General features: G+C 39.8%; 1 protein-coding gene across 1 annotated transcript in view; it reads left to right on the forward strand.

The window, feature by feature from the left end:
- Positions 1-22419, forward strand: part of KIT (KIT proto-oncogene, receptor tyrosine kinase) — a 75983-nt gene that overhangs the window by 23250 nt on the left and 30314 nt on the right. Inside the window, exons 2-6 of the mRNA XM_075930410.2 lie at positions 1629-1877; positions 6651-6935; positions 10853-10989; positions 13731-13890; positions 20463-20652. Coding sequence (XP_075786525.2) covers positions 1629-1877; positions 6651-6935; positions 10853-10989; positions 13731-13890; positions 20463-20652 — 1021 coding nt within the window. The remainder of the gene's footprint in view (positions 1-1628; positions 1878-6650; positions 6936-10852; positions 10990-13730; positions 13891-20462; positions 20653-22419) is intronic.

Below are 22419 nucleotides of genomic sequence, written 5' to 3' on the forward strand. Positions count from 1 at the left end.
TTTCTAAATAAGATGTAATATAGATTGTGATGTAATGTTAAGTGTGTGCGGTATTTTTGTTTAAACCATCTGGCAACCTTAGTCTTGGGTCTAGGAGGTGCAGGAGTCAGGGTTGGGGGTGAAAAGAGGCTGTGGGCAGGAGTGTGTGTGTGGGGGGGGGGCAGGAATTGGGGGGAAGGGGCAGGGAAGACTCATACCAGGGCTGTTTGCTCTTCCCTTTCCTGTCCCTATCAGGGAGAAGGAATAAGTGAGAGCAAAGTGCACAGCTCATCTGCCCACTGCACTGCCCAACCAGAGTAAGGAATGTAGCAAACTGTGGACTTTCCCTTCGCTCCCTGACTAAGGAGAACAGCCAGCAATGTCTCTGCATGAATCTGGGGAGGACTTCAGCCTTTCCCTGTCCTCCTTAAAGGGCACCTAGAAGGTGGGAGGCTTGGGGCAGAGGCAGTCCTGGATATGGGGGAGCATGTCCCCAGCAACCCCTTTTACCTGCTTGGTGATTCCGACTCTTTTCTGTATAGTTTTATGAGAAGCAATCCCATTCTAGTCACATCCCATTTTCCTGGCACAACCAAACCCTTATGTTGCTTTAAATTATGATAAGGGGAAGTTATCATATAATACTGAATTTGGTAGTCCTAGCTCTTACCATTTAGGAGGAGTTCTTGAACAACCAGAGAATCACACAGACAAACTCTCTTAGGGTATCAAACTAGGAGGGTAATGTAGGCATACCGCACTTGCAAATGAAGCCCGGGATTTGAATTTCCTGGGCTTCATTTGCATAAGCCGGGAGCCGCCATTTTTAAAACCCCGCTGGTTCGAACCCCGTGCAGCGCGGCTACACGGGGCACGAACTAGGTAGTTCGAACTAGGCTTCCTAGTTCGTGCCCTGTGTAGCCGCGCTGCACGGGGTTCGAACCAGTGGGGTTTTAAAAATGGCGGCTCCCCACTTATGCAAATGAAGCCCGGGAAATTCAAATCCCGGGCTTCATTTGCAAGTGCAGTATGCCTACATTACCCCGCTAGTTCGAACTAGCGGGGTAGTGTAGACATACCCTTAAATATATAGTAGGTTTCTGTAAGAGGTTATAAATTGGTATTGGTATTGGTAAATTGGTATTTCATCAATTTATTGTAAACTTTATACTGGAGCCAAACATATTCACGGGATTAATCCACTTACAGAATAGACATGGTTGTAGAGTTCCTATTGCAAAACAGTTACAATAATTATAAATATTGGGCAAAGAGAGTTGAGATTTCGACAACACACTTAGTTAAAAGTATAATCAGTAGTCATCTGTTGGCTCTTGAAATCAAGTCATGGTAGAATCAAGTCTATAAATGGAGTTTCGTGTTAAAATTGCTTGCTTTGTCCCTATTGACAAGCCATGCCATGATAGAAACTGTTAGCTTAAACAAGTTTCCAAACTAGTTATTTAGCCCAGTTTCCATTTGAAGTGCCTTTATGCTCTGAGCATACGAGCCATCTACAGATGCTTGTAGAATATATTTTTAAGGAACAAAATCTAAAATTATGTTTATGTGATCAAGTAAACATTTTCATTTGCTCAAACAAGAAAAATCAATACAACAATGTATAATGTATTTTGTTTTTCTGCCAGGTGGTACAATACCTTCCATTACTCCAGGAAAATCTTCCTTAGTTGTGAATAGTGGACAAGAAGTAAGACTGATTTGCAACGATGATGGTCCAGTGACTTGGGATTTTCAAAATTCAGAACCTTTGGCAAAACCAAGACATTTCAATAATAAAGAATGGTACTTAAAAAATGCATCAGCCAAAGACACAGGCAGATACATATGCAAAAACAAAGAGAGTTTGAACACTTCTATATATGTTTTCGTTAAAGGTAAATTTTTATGAGTATTTTCCCCCTTTTCCCTTTCAAAGCATATAATTGGAGTCAGTATTTGAAGGCTTCAATATCTGAGACATAGGTGAGAGGATTATTCTAAGAGGGGTAAGATTCTGTGGCCTGCACTGTGCAGGGGGTCAGACTAGATGATCATAATGGTCCCTTCTGGCCTTAAAGTCTATGAGTCTATGAGTCAGGTAATTGGTGTTTCCCTTTGTATATGACTATTCAAAAACTATAGTAAAGCTGTTTAAATTGGATTCTAAATTCGTTTGGAATCAATGGCCAAAGATGGGATGCAAATGGGTAGGACTCTGAATTACTACAGTCTGTAAATCATCATTTGAGACTGCAGTAACTCAACAGGAGGTTATGGATCTACTACAGGAGTGAGTGGCTGAGCTTCTGTGACCTAGCAAGTTCAGGAAGTAGGAAGGTAGTCCTTTCTGATCTTAACATCAATGACTAGTGTGTTAGCACATTAAGAATCACAGTTATTTATAACTGGATTGTCTGGTAAGCTCAGGTAAAGAAAAAATGAGAGCCAAAATTAATAACAATAATAATAGAAATAGTCCTAGAAGGAACTTAATATATTTTAAATAGTACAGCATATTTCAGGAATGGTCAGTAATGCCAGAGGATAAGAAATGGTGTAACACATACAGGGAGAAATTAGGTATTTATGAATTTAACACAATAAATCCAGTAGGAAAAATTTTAAATTAGATGATACTTACTGGGGTAATTGTAGTCACGGAAAGGTTTTGGTAGGGTTTCTATATACATTTCTATATACATTTTCATTGTTATGTACAAAAACTTAGCTTTTGGATGGAGAATTTAGATAGAATTTTAAAAATGAGTTAAAATAATTTGAGTGATTTGTTCCCTGCAGAGAGCAAAAAGCTTATTTCTTCCTTAATTTTATTATGTGTAGAATTTTAAAAATTATTATTTACATCTCCTAGTTTGACCCCACCTTCTGGCTTAGCGAGCCAAATTTACTACAAATGGTAGTACCTAAACACTCCTTTGTATAAGTCAGAGGATAACAAAGAACCTTGAAAGGAGCCTCCATTCTAGTACAGGCAGCTCTGACTAACTCTTGTACCTCTAGGAGTCCTGTGGCGCTTTATGAGACTAACAGATTTATTACAACATAAGCTTCTTGTGGGTAAAATCCACATAATCAGATGAATTGGAATTGAAGTTACAAAAGCAGGAGTATATGTAAGGACGAAGTTGCTTTTGCTAATGAACCTGATCAAGACAGGGTAGAAGTGGGCCATTCACTGCATTTGGTGTGAAGATGTGAATATGCAGAGAAGAGAAATTGCCTTTGTAATATGTACACCTTTCAGTAATGGGTACCTGTCTTATGATACTTATGATGCCCTTAATTACTTCTGTCTTTTCCTCTGGTTCACCTCCCTTCTGTGACCTATTGCATTCTGACACATGGCTTCATTGGCTTTCAGTCAGCCCTGTCTTGCCTAATTATGTACCTCATGTGGGCTGGGCTCAGCTGATTTTCAGGATAACCCATTTGCTTGCCTGTACCCATGTAGCTCAGGTTGCCCTTTTTTCTTGTTGGTAAGGATTTTTTGCCTGGCTTTTCCTGTTGCAACTAGTGTTTTTCATTTTCCACCTCCAGCCAGCAGTCACTGGAAGAGGTGAGGGAAGTTGCTTAGGGTCCTGCTGATTAGAGGAGCCATTAACAGGGGATTTTCTCCAGAGAGATGACCTTTGAGAATGTTGCATATGGCCCTGTGGCGATTCTGAAGAAATGAAAGCTACCACTTTCTCAAAACAACCATAATTCTTTCATGGACAATTTTCTTTCTCTTTTTCAAAATGTCACGACGAGAGGTCTAATCGTCCAGGTGACCTGACCAAAAAACTAACCTAAAACTCTGGAACCCTCACTCCCGTGAAATGCATGTAGACTTTCATTGAGAACTTACTGTGTTGGGTTCCTTTAGAACTTATGACCTGTGTATGCACAAATCTATTCTTCATCCCCCATACCTCCGATTCATAATCTGCCTTCATCCCCCATATCAGCTGCCTGAGACTAAGAATTTAGTGATAATGCTGGACTTTGCTATCTCTCCAGTTCACGACCAGCTTTATCTCTATCATCTTCTTCATCCAGTAACCTAAAATCCTTGGAGGCCTTTTAGATGTTCTCTGGTATTAGGGACATTTCTCTTGTTTCTTCCTTAGAGCAAGCCATACTTTTGTTTCTCAGGGACCATGACAAATTAAGTCAGAAATGCCATTATATATTTGACAGGCACCTTGGGGCTTTATCTGTCACACAAATGTTCTTAAACCACGGTAACTATCATAGCCAACTTTGAAGAGGAAGGCATTCATATTTTTCTTTGGAAAAATCACCTAATGGCGTTCTATTCTTCATCTCCGAGTGGAAGATAGTGGACCAGTGTTAGCTATCAAGTGAACATGTTTTGGCTTTCTGATCCTCACTCAAGACTTGGTTAACCACTTTGTCAAATTCCTAACTAATGTGGGACAAATAGTCCCTATTGTCAGTCTTCTGCAGGTAAAGCAAGTATTTTTTCAAGCTGTGCCTTGTTCCTGCAGCATCGTGTGGCATGTCCTTTAAATCCTGGGCTTAATGATGTCTTATGAAGACATAAGGACAGTATTGAGCATTCAACTCTAAATAAAATACAATCAGGCTTTCCTTTTACACAGCTAGGATGCCCAGGAGAACTTGAATAATGTGGTAATCTTGCCAAAAATGTTCTTTGTGTGCTACAATGGTGGATATTGACATCAGAATTACACCCTCAGGATTTCTATAGCTGTGATGCCAGCCTTCAAAGGCAGAGAGTAATATAGACTATTCATCAGTCTTTCAGGTTTGGGTCATTCATGACGCACATTTTTAATTCCTTGATCAGAAATCATGCCATCTTTGAAGACAAAGAAAACCTATTTAAACATATATTGTGAGGGAGCTTGCACCTCATTGTTTGGATGGAGGCAATTATTATCCATAACTAAAATGGAGGAAAATCATCTGAAATGCTTTTATATAAAAGGAAAATTGTGTGGGTATGCTCATAAGTAACTTATTTGTTTCAGAGAAGCAGAAGTACTGCCCCAAGCTGTTGGTGGAGTGAAGCAGGGGAGTATATGTGTAAACATTCCAGGTGTCTTCATTCCCTTAGACCAATTGATTTAGGCCATCCCATCTTGCCCTCCTCCTTTCCAAAATGATCTAGGAAGATTATACAGGATCAACCCTTGGTAATTTCAGCTCATCTCCACCCTATTTCAGCTATCTGTGAACCAGCTTATCACAAGGACCTCTTTTTCCTTGGAAACTCTCTTGCACCTGAACCCATGAAGGAGGAAGTTGATTAGGAGGAAAACTGGCATCTTAAACTATTGCCAGCATGGATTATTCACAAATTCATTCAGATTTTCTTTTGGCTTGGTAGGGATTCAATGTTTATGTGTAAGATTCCATCCTATTTGGAAGCCATTTAACTCTTTGTGAAAGACAATAAGCCTGCAGTAAGGGTTGGCCTGAGCTGCTTTTGCATTTTTTGTGGGGGCCAGATTTCTACCACTTGTAAGGAAACATAGTTAATGCTATGTCATCATATTGCAGCTAGGATTGTGAACTCAATATCACTTTATCCTGACACAGATTAGATGTTTTGTCTTCCATCTCTGACTTCAAAGTTCTCTGGGCTACATATATTCTATATAGTACAAGTAAAACAAGCTTAAAATGTACAATTCATTCTTGTTTTGGTTAAACAATATGCTATACTCTTGTTTTCCCATCCTCATTGTGGGTGTATTTTCTCATTTTGGTTCTTATATCCCTTTACTAATTTCAGGATAATGGATATAAAAGTTACATGAAGACCAACTTGAATAAAAGGACTAAAAAAACTTTGTTAATATTCTACTCCTTCAGTGTAACTGTATCCTTGGGCAATGGTATAGAAATGGAGGCATAAATAAAATTTGACATTCATTGTGAAATCTCTTAATTTGGGGGGTTTAATATTGTTGAAAAAATATAGTATTTTGAAATTAGCAGATCGCATGGACTTCAACTTTGGTTAAGAAAATGCTTCAAAGATCAGATATAGCTGTATAGCATTTCAACATGAAAAATTGTAAGCAGTGAAGCCAAATAACTGCATCATATTTTTTCAATGTTATGTATTAACCAGATGATTATGTAAACCCTTCAATATTTTGAAAACAAGAAAAGTTTTAACTTTGGTATGTGTTCATTTAGATTGTTTTTTTTTTAGAATCGAAAATTAATTAGCTCAACTTTCACTTTATCATAAATTTCTCAGAAGTTCTCCTTCTGGTCATGAAATTGAATAGACCTGGTCTCAGCTCAGGTGGGTTTTTCTAATAGTCTGAGCAAAATCTATTGTGGCATTTTTTTTGAGCTAGACAAGAAGGAAATAATATTTTCTTCTCTTTAAATGTAAAAGAAAAAATATGATTTTTTCCTGCACAAAATTCTCAAAAGTGACTGAATCTTAAAATTCTATACCTCCGCATAGTGCACAGTCAGAAAATATAGAAGTTTCTAAAATTCTATTAGCAATGGTAATATAGTAAACTTAAATTAACACAGAAATCAGAATGTTAATAAAATGTATAATTTAATGTACTCTGTGCAGTGTGGCAGAGAATTTATTTTTTGGAACATTAACTTGTGTAATTCCTGATTTTTCACGTTTGTCTTCTTTACAGATCAACATAAGCTTTTCCTTGCTGAATCTGAGTCTTTCTTCTATGTCAAAGAAGACAGTGATATTCTTGTGGCATGTCCAGTGACAGATCCGGATGTTTCAGATTTCACCTTGAAATTATGTGGTGGCAAACCATTCCCCGAAAATTTGACATTTATTTCCAATCCCCAAAAAGGAATAATTATTAAAAATGTACAGAGATCATTTAAAGGGTGCTATCAATGCTCAGGAAAACAAAATGGAGTTGAGAAAACTTCAGAAAATAAATACTTGATTGTAAGGCCAGGTAAATGCACTCTCCCCTTCCTCCCACTGTATATGGACATTATCTGAATAAAACAGATGATAAATACTGCTGTAAATACTCTCCAAAGACTCACCAAGGATCTCTTTTTCACCAAAACGAACCCACACCTTGGCATTGAGTCAAACCAAAATTGATTAAACAATCCCAGATTTCTAGGATTAGATTTTTGTCATGTAATAAAACAGGATAATTTATAAAATATAGGCATATAAACTGGCGCTTGTTTGAGGTTTTGACAGCTAGGTGGATGGGTTGCAGGGACTTTGGAGATTGTTCCAGATCTAGAATTTGGTAGAGGTGTGGGTGTGTGTTTAAAGTGACAAGGGTATAAGTATCGACTGTGGAGATCTTAGAAAGATTCTGGCAAAATTCTTGAAGATTTTGGGTAGTTCTGTGGACTCTAAAGGAAATTTGGGGACCTAGGCTTTTCTGGGTCCAGTTCCAGGGCTGACATTCCTCTTAGGTGCTGGCTTTCCAATTCCTTTGCTCTAATAACACATCTAGAATTCAATAAATTTGGAAAGGACTGACCTGCTAAACCAGATAACTAGGACACCTCAGCATCCTACTGTTATCTGTGTAACTGAAATTGGAATAACTGATAATACATTTTGTTTGACAAAATGTATCTAACAAATAGTTTCTCACAGTAGAAGCAAGGAAGGGATGTGTGTTTGTGTGTATGAGAGAGAGAGAGAGAGGCTCTGGTGGGGGAAAGAGGCAATAGAACAATAATTTTCTTCATGGGTGAAAAAGATCAGCATAGAAATCTTGTTTAAGTTTGATAGGGATTTCAGTGGTAAAGATGACATTTGTGACTGTTTACCTCTTATCTGTCTCTTAAATTTTAAGTTCTTTGGATATGTCTAGATTATGTGGCTCTGTCGATGGAGCCATGTAAACTAGTTTACCTGACATAGTCAATGAAGTGGGGATTTAAATAATCCTCTCTTCGTTAAAATTAACATGGCCGCCGCGCTGTGCAGACAATCAGCTGATCCAGCACAGCGTGGCAGTCTAGACGCAGATCTGTCAGCTGGGGAAGCCTTTGCCGACCGATCCTGTAAACCTCGTTTCATAAGGCATAAGGGATCGGTCGGCACAGGCTTCCCCAGCTGACAGATCGACGTCTAGACTGCCGTGCTGTGTCGGATCAGCTGATCGTCTGCACAGCGCGGCGGCCATGTTTATTTTAATGAACCAGGACTTATTTAAATCCCCGCTTCATTGTCTATGTCGAGTAAACTAGTTTACATGGCTCCGTCGACAGAGCCATGTAGTCTAGACATACCCTTTGAGACAAATCTTTTATTTGACCTTCTAGTGACACTGTATGTTAGCAAAATGTAAATCAGTTTGGCGAGAAGGAATTCTAAGCCTAATTAATGAAACCACTAAAAATATATTACTGATTGAAGCACAGCACCTTTTAAGATTTAAATAGCTTGCCCAAATTTGCTCTCCAAATGTGTGGTAGAATCAGGAATAGACTCCAGAGCTGTTCATTTCAGACTGCTGCTTTCACCACTGGAAAACACTTATTCCTTTTTTATACCATCATTTACATTATCTAAATACAGTACAGGAGTGGACAGTTCAATTCCACTGATACAGGAGTCAAATATGAAAAGTTCTGTTTAAGAACTAAGTATTATATTTACAACAAGTTGAAAGGAACACAAGCTAAAATTGGGAAAGAATAAGTGAATGAATATTTTGATGTATTCAAGTTGGCAGGGTCTGGTGAAATTCACCCTAGCATTCTTAAAGAACTAGCTGGAGGAATCTTGGAATCATTAGTGATTATCTGTGAGAACTAATGTAAGTTAGTAAGGTCCCAGAGGACTGGAGAAAGTCAAATAATACTATCTTCTTTTAAAAAGAAGAACAGAGTATCTGGGAATTATAGAGCTTGATAACTGGTAACATACTGGAACAAATTATTAAACAATCAGGATCCATAAAGGAATAGAAATTCGTAGAATAGCCAACATGAATTTGTCAAGAAAAAAATCATGGCAAACCAACCTAATTTCCCTTTTTGACAGAGATACTGCTCAGATACAAATTTTGTATTTTCATTAATGTCTTGGGTAATAAAGGGGAGGTACTATAAGCATTTTGGGGGTCAGAATTAGAACTCAGAACCACCTGACAGATCAGCAAATTGGTCTGAAATTATCAAGATGAAATTCAATAGAAACAAGCACAAATTACTCCCTTTAGGGAGGAAAAATCAAATGCACAGCTGCAAAATGGGTCTTAAATGGCTATAGGTGATAGTACTACTGAAAATTATCTAGGGTTTATGGTGAATCTCAAATTGAATATGAGCCAAAAATATGATGTCTTTGCAAAAAAGGCTAATATTCTGGGGGATAGAAGCAGGTGTATCCTATGTAAGTCAGAGGCTTTAATCATCCTGCTCTACTTGCCATTGGTGTGGCCTCAGCACTTATACAGTGTCCAGTCCAGAGTGCCACACTTTAAGAAAGATGTGGACAAATTAGAGAGTTGAGAGGACAATAATAATGATCAACAATGTATGACCTAGGAGGAAAGGTTTAAAATCTGGACATATTTAGTCTTGAGAAAAGAGGACTGAGCTGGGATTTGATAATAGCCTTCAAATATGTAAAGGACTGTTATAAAGAGGATCAATTGTTCTCCATAGTTACTAGATCCTCAGATAGTGTAAACCCGTGGTCACCAACCCATCGATCGCAATTGACTGGTCGATCGGGAGGGCTCGACCAGTCGATCATGAGGCATTCGGGGCCTCCCCCAAATTCCTTCCACACCCAGGAAGCCCCACTACCTACCTCCAGCGACAATGGAGGTAGTGTTGGCTTCCCGCGGGGTGGACGGAAGTCTGGCAGCTGTGCACCACTTCCAGGATTTCCTGAAGTGCACTGCCTGCTCTCCTCCTCCAGGTCTGTGGTGCACGGGGGACTTGCTTTGCGGGGGGAGGAGGTAGGAGTCCCAGGGAAAGACGCGTGCTGGGGCTTCCATCCTCTGTGTGGGAGGGGGAAGGAGTCCTGGTGGGAGGTGCACGCTGGGGCTTCCTTCTTGGGGTGGGGAAGGAGAAGGGTTAGGAGTCCCCAGAGGAGGCATGCGCCAGAGCTTCCCTCCTCTTGTGGGGATGGGGGAGGAGCCCTGGGGGAAGGCACGCGACGCGGCTTTCTTTCTCTGCCGGGGGGGGGAGTCAGCCCCAAGGGGGCACGTGCGCAGGCTTCCCTGCTCTGCAGGAGGGAGGAGTCAGGTCCAGAGGAGGCATGCGACAGGGCTTCCCTCCTCTTGTGGGGGGTTACCCTGGAAGGAGACTGGTACAGGAGACTCTCTGTCCCCTCTGGCACCCTTCCTCCTGCCACAAAACCCTGTCCCCTGCCCCCCTGCTCCCGCCAACACTCTTCCTCAGTACCATGTCCCCTGCTCCCACCAGCACAGTTGGGGCCACATTAGTGAGGCTTGGGGGTGTTTTGGAGGAGTGGTTTTTTTTTTTTTTTGCATCTCACTTGTGTGGTCCCAACTGACTTTTCTGTGGGACAGTGACCTCTGACTCAAAACAGGTCCCTGCCCTTCCCATAAATAAAGACAACTCAGAAACTTTTTATGTTTTACATAGTATTTTATTTAAAAATGAAGCCTGGCCAACATTGGCCACAGCATCATAACACTCCTGCGCTCCCCTTTTCCCCATACCGTACATCTGAGCCTGTCATACACTGGAACCCCCTTCCCTGAACCCCTCACATACCCCAACCCAAATTCCTGAGCCCTCACAACCACAAGCCTGTGGCTTGCTTAGTACCCCAACTATAATGACTGTTTATTTTTATCCTTCTTGGAAGCTCTGAATGTAATGAAAAATAATTCACTTATAAATTGTTTTCCAGTTCACAAAACCCTCCCAGTTATCACCTTATCCAAACCCAGCCAGCTTCTCAAAGAAGGGGAAGAATTTGAAGTTACATGCACAATAACAGATGTAGATAGCTCGTTGCAAGCTAATTGGATTCCTCAAAATAACACGGTGAGATCATTTACGTTTTAAGACTGTCTAAAAAACCCCAACAACAACAGGAACTTAGAAAAGCATTTATGTCGTTATTAATTAAAATAAAACTTCTGTGAAGGTATGTATATATTTATCTCAGGTAAGTAACATTTGGCCAATTTCAGTTTACCTCATTTCTTACTTAGGAGAGGACTGTGACTTGTCCTTGCAACACCATGCAGAATAAAGTAGGGTCACCAGGCATTCTCCTGCTTTCCTGTGTGGGCTACCCCCATCACTTATCACAGCCCAAGGAGAGAATAACTTTCACATAGCCAGCGTTTTCAAATCTGATATTAGGTTCTTAAATTTGAAGATCAGCCTGCCTGTATTGATGTACCTAAATACAGAACTACTGAGCTCCCAGAATCCTGTTCATCTTAACAGGAGCTGCAAGATTTCAGCAGTGTTGAAGAGTTTGGCCATAGTTTATAAAAGTACCTGAAATTTCCAAACAGGTTGTTATTGGTAATAAGACCTACTACTACTCCTGCAGCATACAATCCCATGTTAATTAGCAGGCCTTTTACAGTTAATGGTAATGAATACATAATTTGCAGTTCATGTGTGCATAGAAAAAAAGCTTCTATGTTACTGTAATGATAGATAAATCATGCAACCTCAAGCAAATATTGCCTGGATATTGACTCTCTAGGGCTTTCTTTGCCATTCCTAGATAATCCATTGATGCTGGCAGCGTTTCTGTCACTAAGTGCATATCTGTTGGGAAATCCCAGCTCACAGCTTCAAGAGTTAAGAAAGCCTAAATGACATGTAGGCAGTATGGTACTTGCAGATGGGGCTTTTGGTTTTTTGCCAAGGTTAACTATAAATCTTGCATTTGAGCAATTTTATTTTCTTGTTTGATTGCAGCAAGGTTGGGATCTTTTCTTGAATACATTTTTTCATGCAATATTGTTTTAAATTTTTATAAAGAAAAATCCACAAGAAAAATAAAATATATGTTTGACCTTTCAGTCTTGTTTGATAAATATCATGAGAAACAATCATTTAAATAGAGAATGTTAAATTAAATTTTGCATTGGAACAGCTAATTTACATACAATTAATTAATTTCAATAGAGGCAGAATTGCATATTGGCTTGAATAAGTCAAAGTAAAAAATGTTCACTGCTTCCCAGATCGTTAGTAGTTATTGCTGATTTTGAAAATCAGTGGAAGATCTGTTTCAAACAAGCACTTCCATATAAAACTTAAATATGAACAATAAAGAGGCAAAGTATCTTAACTGTTTAATGGAAGAAACTTCTGGAAATCTTTAGCACCTCTACAAATGAAAACATTTTCATTAGAACATCTAAAAAACAAGTCAGCATTATGCTGTTATCTAATTGCAAATGACAAGTCATCTCAGTTAAATAGTATATTGCCACAGAAAACTAAAAGCACTTACTACTCAACCATACCATAGGATCCCACTTAAAATCTTTCTTCAGCTCGCAGCCCTTATCCCTTATAGACAACCCCCCAAAAATTAAGTGTTTGAGGGAAAAAAATGGCTTCCCATTACGAACAGAATTAACACATCCAGATGCATCCAGATCAGAGCGAAATGCGTTCCAAAACTGGGGAGGCCTACTGGCAACTCCTTGTTGTTTGTGTTGAGAAAGCTCCATGCTGATCACCTTTGCTGAGTTCAGCTGTGACGGAAAGGCCCAAGAGTGAAGTGGTGCCTGTTCTCAAGCTATATGAGGACTTTGCAGTTTAAAACTAGCCCCTTAAATTATACCTGGAACTTTATTGAGAGCCAGAGCAACTCTTGGGGTACTTTTTTATTTACATGCTGTTTGGTGCACCAACCATCAGCCCAGAAGCCATATTCTAGCTTCACCTTCCAGGTAGGGTTGCCAGATGGTTTCAACAAAAATACCGGACACACTTGACATTACATCACAATCTACATTACATCTTATTTAGAAAATACCGGACATTTCTATTTGCTCAATTTGTTTCCTGAACAGAAAGCTCAAATACTGGACTGTCCGGTTCAAAACCGGACGCCTGGCAACCCTACTTCCAGGCAACGTCAAAGTGAAATTCAATGCAAATGTCTCAGTCTGGTCTCAACACAGAAGGACGGGAAATGTTACTTTTAATATGAATGGAAATTTCCTTTCTGCAGAATCTGAATACTTTCTGCTAGAAATTTACCTCAAGTGAACTGGCCTTGGCCTACTGACACAAACACCAATATTTGGAGAGATTTTTATTTGAATGTTGTGGGCTTGTCCCATTTCTAATTCTCTGGTATTCTTCAGACGTGAACAGATTATATCCCCTCCTTAAGGACTATAAAATCTAATTGCATGGTTCTATGTGCATGCAGCTTCCATTAAAACCATTTGGATATGAGGGCACTCAGCATTCAATAAGATGGGACCTTCATTTAGTGAGAGCTGGGCCAGTGAAACCCAACAGACTAAGGGCGTAGGAGTGCGGTTTGAGGAGGAGAGGCAATAAAGAACAAGAGGAAGGGAATTCAGCTTTGGGAAGACCATTATTTTTCACAGAGCATTGATTGTATAGTTGTTTTGTATGGAGAGGTTCCAGCAACAGGTTTGTCATGCAGGCTTATTATTCCGGTTTAAAGTTATGAATATTAATGCAGTGAAGTTATAATTACTTCTATTTTTAATTTATCGAGGATGGCTGCTGCATACACAGTATTTTAGATGTTAATTGTTTTTTACCGACAGACTGTTAAAACCAAAAGCAAGAATGTGGGTGATTATGGATATGAAAAGAAATTATCATTGAGCATCCGTTCAGTGGGAGTTAATGATTCTGGAGCATTCACATGCCAAGCAAGAAACCCTTTTGGAACATCCAATGTCACAATAACCTTGAATGTACTAGGTAAATAGTTCTTAAATCAATACAACATTTCTAAGTGCTGGAAAGAGAAAATGCGAAGTAAACATCCCCACCAACATAGCACAGTAGAGCTTATAGTTAAAAAGGAATTGAAGACTGGTGATATGTTGCAAAAGAGATTAAAGCTTTAATGTGTATCACTTCTTTAATGACTGAAATCTGGGTGACAATCAAATATGATCTTGAATAGAAGAGCAACAGTGTTTCCATCTCTCTGGTTTGTGTACTCTTAAGTGGTTTAATTTTTAAATTATTTCAGTATTAATGAAACACAGAACTTCCAATTCTTCATCTACTCACCCATCTTTATATAGAACCATTTTCTGGAATTTTACCTCATGCTAAGAGTCTTGCTTCAGTTTATCTTCATAATGTGCAGAGTTATTACTAGTCCCACAAAAATTTGCCTTACGTTATTTCCATGCTGTAATTAGTGCTGGCCAAGAAAATATAAAACATGTCTTCAATACTCACATTCTAATATAGGAAATTCATTTTCTGTTACATCCATTGCTGCGGTAATACATTTTATGTTAGAGAAGACATACTCTGAAGTCTGTTTAAAAGAATAATTAGGAGAATTTTTATAAAATTGTAAGTACAGTTTATTTTCTGTACATCATTATAGCATAAAATACTTGGTCTTGATTCAAAGCCCACTGATATCAGTGGAAAGACTCCCATTGACTTCAAAGGGATTTCAGTCATACCTTTTAAGAGCAAACAAATTTTACTCTGTTCCTTTTAGTAACAGGCTGTTCTAAGAAATCTATTTAGACTTGAAATGACCTGAATTTGTATGACCACCCATGCTTTTAATATATCAAACCACCATAAGGGCTTATTTGCTAAATAGATGAAGGAGCATATTTATGTAGTTAGTAAGATAATTTTGAACAGTTCCAAGTTACTGGCTCAAAGATTTCCAGTTCCTCTGCTTCCGAGAACGTAGAAATTAAAAAAAATTCTACCTGTGAAACGTCAATATTTCTTGATGTAGTGGTTATTCTGCTGTCATCCTTTTTCCCTGTTGTAAAACAGTTTTCTTTCACAAATACCATTGCAAAACTGTTTGCTTGATTCTCCCCAGTAATTCAAGGAAAGTAGAAACAGGTAAGTGTTTGAATGAGATTCTGGGCTGGTATAAATCTGCATAGCTCTACTGGTTTTAATGCAGTTACACCAATTCACACCAGTTGATGATCTGGCCCAAAATGTAATGTATATTTTGTTCTATTGCTACACATGAAACTAAATTGTTCTATAATAAGAACTGAAGCAATTGTAAGTATTAGAAAACAGAATATTTTTAAAAGGACAGGGATTGGGAAAATAAGAAAGTTTATTATAAGGAAAGGCAGGCTGTTCAGTACAGAGCCTATTATAAATACTCCAAATGCAAATGGCTTGCTGATTTTGTTCACTCAGAGTGGCTACGTCTACACTGGCCCCTTCTCCGGAAGAGGCATGCTAATTTCGAACTTTGGAATAGGGAAATCCGCGGGGGATTTAAATACCCCCTGCGGGATTTAAATAAACATGGCCGCCGCTTTTTCAAGGAAAGTAGGAATAAGAGATCCTCCGGAAAAGGGCTTTATTCCGGAGGATCGCGCCAGTCTAGATGCTCTTTTCCAGCTTTTCCCCAAGCTGGAAAAAAAGCGGCGGCCATGTTTATTTAAATCCTGCGGGGGATATTTAAATCCCCCGTGGATTTCCCTATTCCAAAGTTCGAAATTAGCATGCCTTTTCCGGAGAAGTGGCCAGTGTAGACGTAGCCAGTAGGTTTGTGAAATATGGGAGAAAAACAATTGCTCTTGGCATACTTGTTTTATTAAATGCAATGAGCTTAGCACTATAAAGCAAATAAATATTTTACAGGAAAATAATTAAATAGAATCATAGAATAATAGGACTGGAAGGGACCTCGAGAGGTCATCGAGTCCAGCCCCCCGCCCTCAAGGCAGGACCAAGCTCCATCTACACCATCCCTGACAGATGTCTATCTAACCTGTTCTTAAATATCTCCAGAGAGGGAGATTCCACCACCTCCCTTGGCAATTTATTCCAATATTTGACCACCCTGACAGTTAGGAATTTTTTCCTAATGTCCAATCTAAACCTCCCCTGCTGCACTTTAAGCCCATTACTCCTTGTCCTGTCCTCAGAAACCAAGAGGAACAAATTTTCTCCTTCCTCCTTGTGACATCCTTTTAGATATTTGAAAACCTCTATCATGTCCCCCCTTAATCTTCTTTTTTCCAAACTAAACAAGCCCAGTTCATGAAGCCTGGCTTCATAGGTCATGTTCTCTAAACCTTTAATCATTCTTGTCGCTCTTCTCTGTACCCTTTCCAATTTCTCCACATCTTTCTTGAAATGTGGCGCCCAGAACTGGACACAGTACTCCAGCTGACACAGTACTCCAACTAGTGCAGAGTAGAGCGGCAGAATGACTTCACGAGTTTTGCTTACAACACACCTGTTGATACAACCTAGAATCATATTTGCTTTTTTTGCAACAGCATCACACTGTTGACTCATATTCAACTTGTGGTCCACTATGACCCCTAGATCCCTTTCCGCCATGCTCCTTCCTAGACAGTCGCTTCCCATCTTGTATGTATGGAACTGATTGTTCCTTCCTAAGTGGAGCACTTTGCATTTCTCTTTATTAAATCTCATCCTGTTAACCTCTGACCATTTCTCTAACTTGCTACGGTCATTTTGAATTATGTCCCTATCCTCCAAAGAAGTTGCAACCCCACCCAGTTTGGTATCATCTGCAAACTTAATAAGCGTACTCTCTATCCCAATATCTACATCATTGATGAAGATATTGAACAGTATGGGTCCCAAAACAGACCCTTGAGGAACTCCACTTGTTATCCCTTTCCAGCAGGATTTAGCACCGTTAACAACAACTCTCTGACTACGGTTATCCAGCCAATTATGCACCCACCTTATCGTGGCCCTATCTAAGTTATATTTGCCTAGTTTATCAATAAGAATATCATGCGAGACCGTATCAAATGCCTTACTAAAGTCTAGGTATATGACATCCACCGCTTCTCCCTTATCTACAAGGCTCGTTATCCTATCAAAGAAAGCTATCAGATTAGTTTGGTACGACTTGTTCTTCACAAACCCATGCTGGCTATTCCCTATCACTTTATTACCTTCCAAGTGTTTGCATATGATTTCCTTAATTACCTGCTCCATTATCTTCCCTGGGACAGACGTTAAACTGACCAGTCTGTAGTTTCCTGGGTTGTTCTTATTCTCCTTTTTATAGATGGGCACAATATTTGCCCTTTCCCAGTCTTCTGGAATCTCTTCTGTCTCACATGATTTTTCAAAAATCATAGCTAAAGGCTCAGATACCTCCTCTATCAGCTCCTTGAGTATCCTGGGATGCATTTCATCAGAACCTGGTGACTTGCTGATATCTAACTTTCCTAAGTGATTTTTAACTTGTTCTTTGTGTATCCTATCTTCTAAACTTACCCTCTCTCTGCTTGTCTTCACTACATTAGGCACACCTCCAGACTTCTCGGTGAAGACCGAAACAAAGAAGTCATTGAGCATCTCTGCCATTTCCAAGTTTCCTGTTACTGCTTCTCCCTCCTCACTAAGCAGTGGACCTACCCTGTCCTCGGTCTTCCTCTTGCTTTTAATGTATTTATAAAAGGTCTTCTTGTTTCCCTTTATGCCTGTAGCTAGTTTGATCTCATTTTGTGCCTTTGCCTTTCTAATCTTGCCCTTGCATTCCCGTGTTGCTTGCCTATATTCATCCTTTGTTATTTGTCCTAGTTTCCATTTTTTATGAGACTCCTTTTTTATTTTGAGATCATGCAAGATCTCCTTGTTAAGCCAAGCTGGTCTTTTGCCATATTTTCTATCTTTCCTACACAGCGGAATTGTTTGCTTTTGGGCCCTTAACAACGTCCCTTTGAAATACTCCCAACTCTCCTCAGTTGTTTTTCCCTTCAGTCTTGCTTCCCATGGGATCTTACCTACAAGTTCTCTGAGCTTATCAAAATCTGCCTATTATTTCATGATCACTGTCCCCTATACTGTCTTCCACTTTCAAGTAAAAAGATGTTATGCTTAATACAAATTAAAGTTTTTAATTAATTAAAAGGTGTTTTTTCATTTTCAAAACAATATTTTTTGTTGAGTGTCAAAATAAGCAATCTGTTCTGAAGTCTTTTTGCTGCTAATTGACAAAATAGGTAATTACTTTTCTTTACTCCTCCAGCTCCTAGGATCATAGAAGGATCATAGGCAAAAAATCTGACAGATCGTTGAGATTGTAAGAGATTTTGAGATTGTATCAGACACTAAATTAACTGATAAAAGTTGATATTAACCAAAAGGCTTGGAAGAAATAATAGCTATGTTGGTGAATTTACTGATTTTTTACAAAACAGGTTGATTTCTGTAAAATACAATCAAATACTAAAAGTCTGTTTTTGATATTGCCAGTTTAATCATAGAATTGTATCTGAAATGTCTCAGATAGAATCTTGAACTTAGTCAGATTTCAAGACATATTGAACGAATAGCAAATATATCCAGAGTTAATGCAAAACAAGAATTGGCAGTGGGATAAAAATCTCACATTTCTGGGTTTATAGACTTTTCGAACTATGAGGGAGCAGGTTGTACCATACTTCTTGCTGTGGGGCTTTTTACTTATTCATTTGAAACATGCTGCCCACTGCGAGAGACATGATACTAGACTAGATGGAGCATAGACTTGATCTGGTACCACACTTCCTGTGATTCCTATAGTGAAAATGTCATGGCCCAAAGCCCCAGCTGTACAGCCTGCTCTGCATTATAGCACCACTGACTTTATTATGGCTTTACAACATCGGTCGAATCAGGCAGAGCTCTTTGAAAGCACAGGGATCCAAGTTCTAACTTTTGGTCTAACTTCAATTACAGCTATTGTGGATTAGAAACAACCAATGAACCATTTCTACCACTACCAAATGATCTGAAACTGACAATGCACACATAAATTAATATAAATTAATATGGAATCGAAAATTTGTCTTTTAAAGAGGGTTGTATTAAAGCTGATAAGCTTAATTACTAAAAGAAAATATATCTCAAATAAAAGTTTAAAGCACAACATTAGATAAATAGAAATGCCTTTGTTTAAAAGAATTAGTATCCAGACCTGTGAACTTTGTGCATGTTTCATTAATTACAGTTTCTGAACTCAAGATATATTGTCTCGAGCAATCAGTTTATCTTGTGTTTGTTGTCAACATTTCTTCCCCAGCAAACAGTCAAGGGCTTCGATTATGGAAATATTTAAGTATATGTATAAAATTTAAGCATGTGCTCAACTTTCCAGGAGCATGGACAGGATATTTAAATTTATGACCAGAAGATTAAACTACTTTTGCTAAAGCAACTGACAGTTTGCCAACCTTGGCTCCTGTAAGTTGTTTGGTTATCATGCTCTTTTGCAACCAAAGCTTCATTACTATATACAGCTAGTGGATTTGGTTTTAGCAGGTGAGAGAGTTTAGAATATGATTCCCAGATAAGGTTTCCTGTCTCACAAGCTTGATGTTGGATCACTGCCCTGGAATTAGTAAATAGTGTAAGAGAATCATAGAATCATAGAATACTAGGACTGGAAAGGACCTCTAGAGGACATCGAGTCCAGGCCCCTGCCCTCATGGCAGGACCAAATACTGTCTAGACCATCCTGATAAACATTTATCTAATCTACTCTTAAATATCTCCAGAGATGGAGATTCCACAACCTCCCTGGGCAATTTATTCCAGTGTTTGACTACCCTGACAGTTAGGAACTTTTTCCTAATGTCCAACCTAAACCTCCCTTGCTGCAGTTTAAGCCCATTGCTTCTTGTTTTATCCTCAGAGGCCAAGATAAACAAGTTTTCTCCCTCCTCCTTATGACACCCTTTTAGATAGCTGAAAACTGCTATCATGTCCCCCCTCAATCTTCTCTTTTCTAAACTAAACAAACCCAATTCCTTCAGCCTTCCCTCATAGGTCATGTTCTCTAGACCTTTAATTATTCTTGTTGCTCTTCTCTGGACCCTCTCCAATTTCATCACATCTTTCTTGAAATGCGGTGCCTAAAACTGAACACAATACTCCAATTGAGGCCTAACCAGCACAGAGTAAAGCAGAAGAATGACTTCTCGTGTCTTGCTCACAACACATCTGTTAATGCATCCCAGAATTATGTTTGCTTTCTTTGCAACAGCATCACACTGCTGACTCATATTCAACTTGTGGTCCACTATAACCCCTAGATCCCTTTCTGCTGTACTCCTTCCCAGACCGTCGCTTCCCATTCTGTATATATGAAACTGATTGTTCCTTCCTAAATGGAGTACTTTGCATTTGTCTTTATTAAACTTCATCCTATTTACCTCAGACCATTTCTCCAATTTGTCCAGATAATTTTGAATTGTTACTGAAGACTGTATAAAAGAATACTGAAGGACTGAATAAAGAATTGCCTTTAACATTGTTTTTGTTTTTCTTTTTTTGGCAATCAGATAAAGGATTTGTCAATGTGTCTACTATGAAGAATACAACAATAGATGTGAATGCTGGAGAAAATTTAAATTTAATAGTTGAGTATGAGGCTTATCCAAGACCAGAAGAAGAAGTGTGGTTATATATGAATGAAACATTACACAATTCATCTGATCATTATGTCAAATTCAAGACTGTGGGCAATAACAGGTAATATGGGTAATTATAAACAGGACAGATTTGAGACAGGAATTTTCCAACAGAAGGTGAGGGTGGAGAGATACAAAAGAATTCATCCCCTGAAACCACCCCACAAAAGAACTGAGGAAAGAGCAATGCCAAAGTAATTCTATTAGGGTATGTCTATACTACAGCGCTATTTCGAATTATCTTAATTTGAAATAGTTAATTTGAATTAAGCTAATTCTAATTAACGCATCTACACATAAAATCTTATTTTGAAATAACGCGTCCACACTGAGTGGACCCTAAATCGAAGTTAAGGCTGACCAGAACCAGTGCCGGCAGGGCATCAGGTTAGGACTTAGTATGTGGGGCTGCTGCCTGAGGCTAACTGAGCTCCGTGTTTAAATAGCTCACCCCGGACGACAGTTCCCCACTTGCTTGTCTATCTCAATGAGGGACAGCAAAGCATCCTGTCTTGGAGTGCCCTGAGTGCCTGAACTCAGGACACCACAGCACTCAGCCACATGGAGCCAGAGCTGCCCCCGGGGCACACCGGTGCATCTTGTGGGGTCGTTGCCATCAGATCGGCTGCACTTGCTGCAGGCTGCCATCTGGGGGGGTCCATTGGGAGGCTGTCAGGATCCAGGAGGTCCTGTGGGAGTGCGTCCACCCTGAGGAGCCCTCAGAGCCACTCTGGTCCTCCCCACCGGGGGCTTGTGCCCCATTCCTCCCTCACGTCCTTCTATTTACCCCTCCCTAGCCCCCCTTCCTGATGTCAAATAAAATAGAAACTGGTATGTATGTTCAAAAATAGAAACTGGGTTTATTGAACAAAATTGGGTGGGAGGACAAACCTCTGGGGAGACTGGGGAAAGGAGATGGGAGAGGGGAAGAGAGAGGATGGGAGAGGGGAGGGGGAAACCTGGGAGGAGGGAGCTGGAAGGGGAAGCAACGGGAAAGCAAGGGGAAGAAGGGGGAGGGGAAGCTCAGGGCTCAGGATTGGGGGTCTCGCTGGACCAACTTGATTTTCATGCAAACCTGCTCCTGGGTTCACATGTGGCCTTTGGTGGTGAGGCTGGCAGCTATCCTGCCATAGACGGCCATGTTCCCCCATCTAGTGCGGAGATCATGGACATTGGGGCATCCCCCCAAACCTGAATAAGGTCCATGATCTCCATCCTGGACCAGGATGGTACCTGCCTTCTGCAGCCCCTGTCAGGCTCCTGGGAGCTGGCAGACTGCTCCTGAGGAGCGGTGGAGGGCTGGCTGCCAGTGGCTTGCTGGCTCATGTTTTGAGGCCCCTGGGCCAGGGGCCCTGGTGGCCACTACTGGCTCTGGACTGGCAGGGTTGGAGCTGGCACAGGCACTGTGGCCAGTCTACCCCTTTAATGGCTCTGGGGCTGGGGGAGAGAAGAGTAAGTTTTCCTGGTTATGCCCAGAGTGGCCACCAGGGCTCCCTGGGAAGGGCTGGAGGCCCCCTATTTCGAATTAAGTGTCTACACAGCACTTAATTTGAAATAGCATTTTTGAAATTGGCATTACTCCTCGTAGAATGAGGTTTACCAAATTTGAATTAAGCACTCCGCTATTTCGAATTAATTTCAAAATAGAGGTTTGCATGTATAGACGCTATTAAAATTAATTCAAAATAACAGCTGTTATTTCAAATTAACTTTGCAGTTTAGACATACCATTACAAGGTAGGATACTGGCTTATTATGCTTTAGAGTGTGCTTGTTTTCAACTTTTTGGTATAGGAGAACCATTCTTGCTGTTCTTGGTGATTTCTTG

This window comes from Pelodiscus sinensis, chromosome 4 (genome assembly GCF_052426305.1).
Source record: "Pelodiscus sinensis isolate ZL-2025 chromosome 4, ASM5242630v1, whole genome shotgun sequence".
Taxonomy (NCBI): domain Eukaryota; kingdom Metazoa; phylum Chordata; order Testudines; family Trionychidae; genus Pelodiscus; species Pelodiscus sinensis.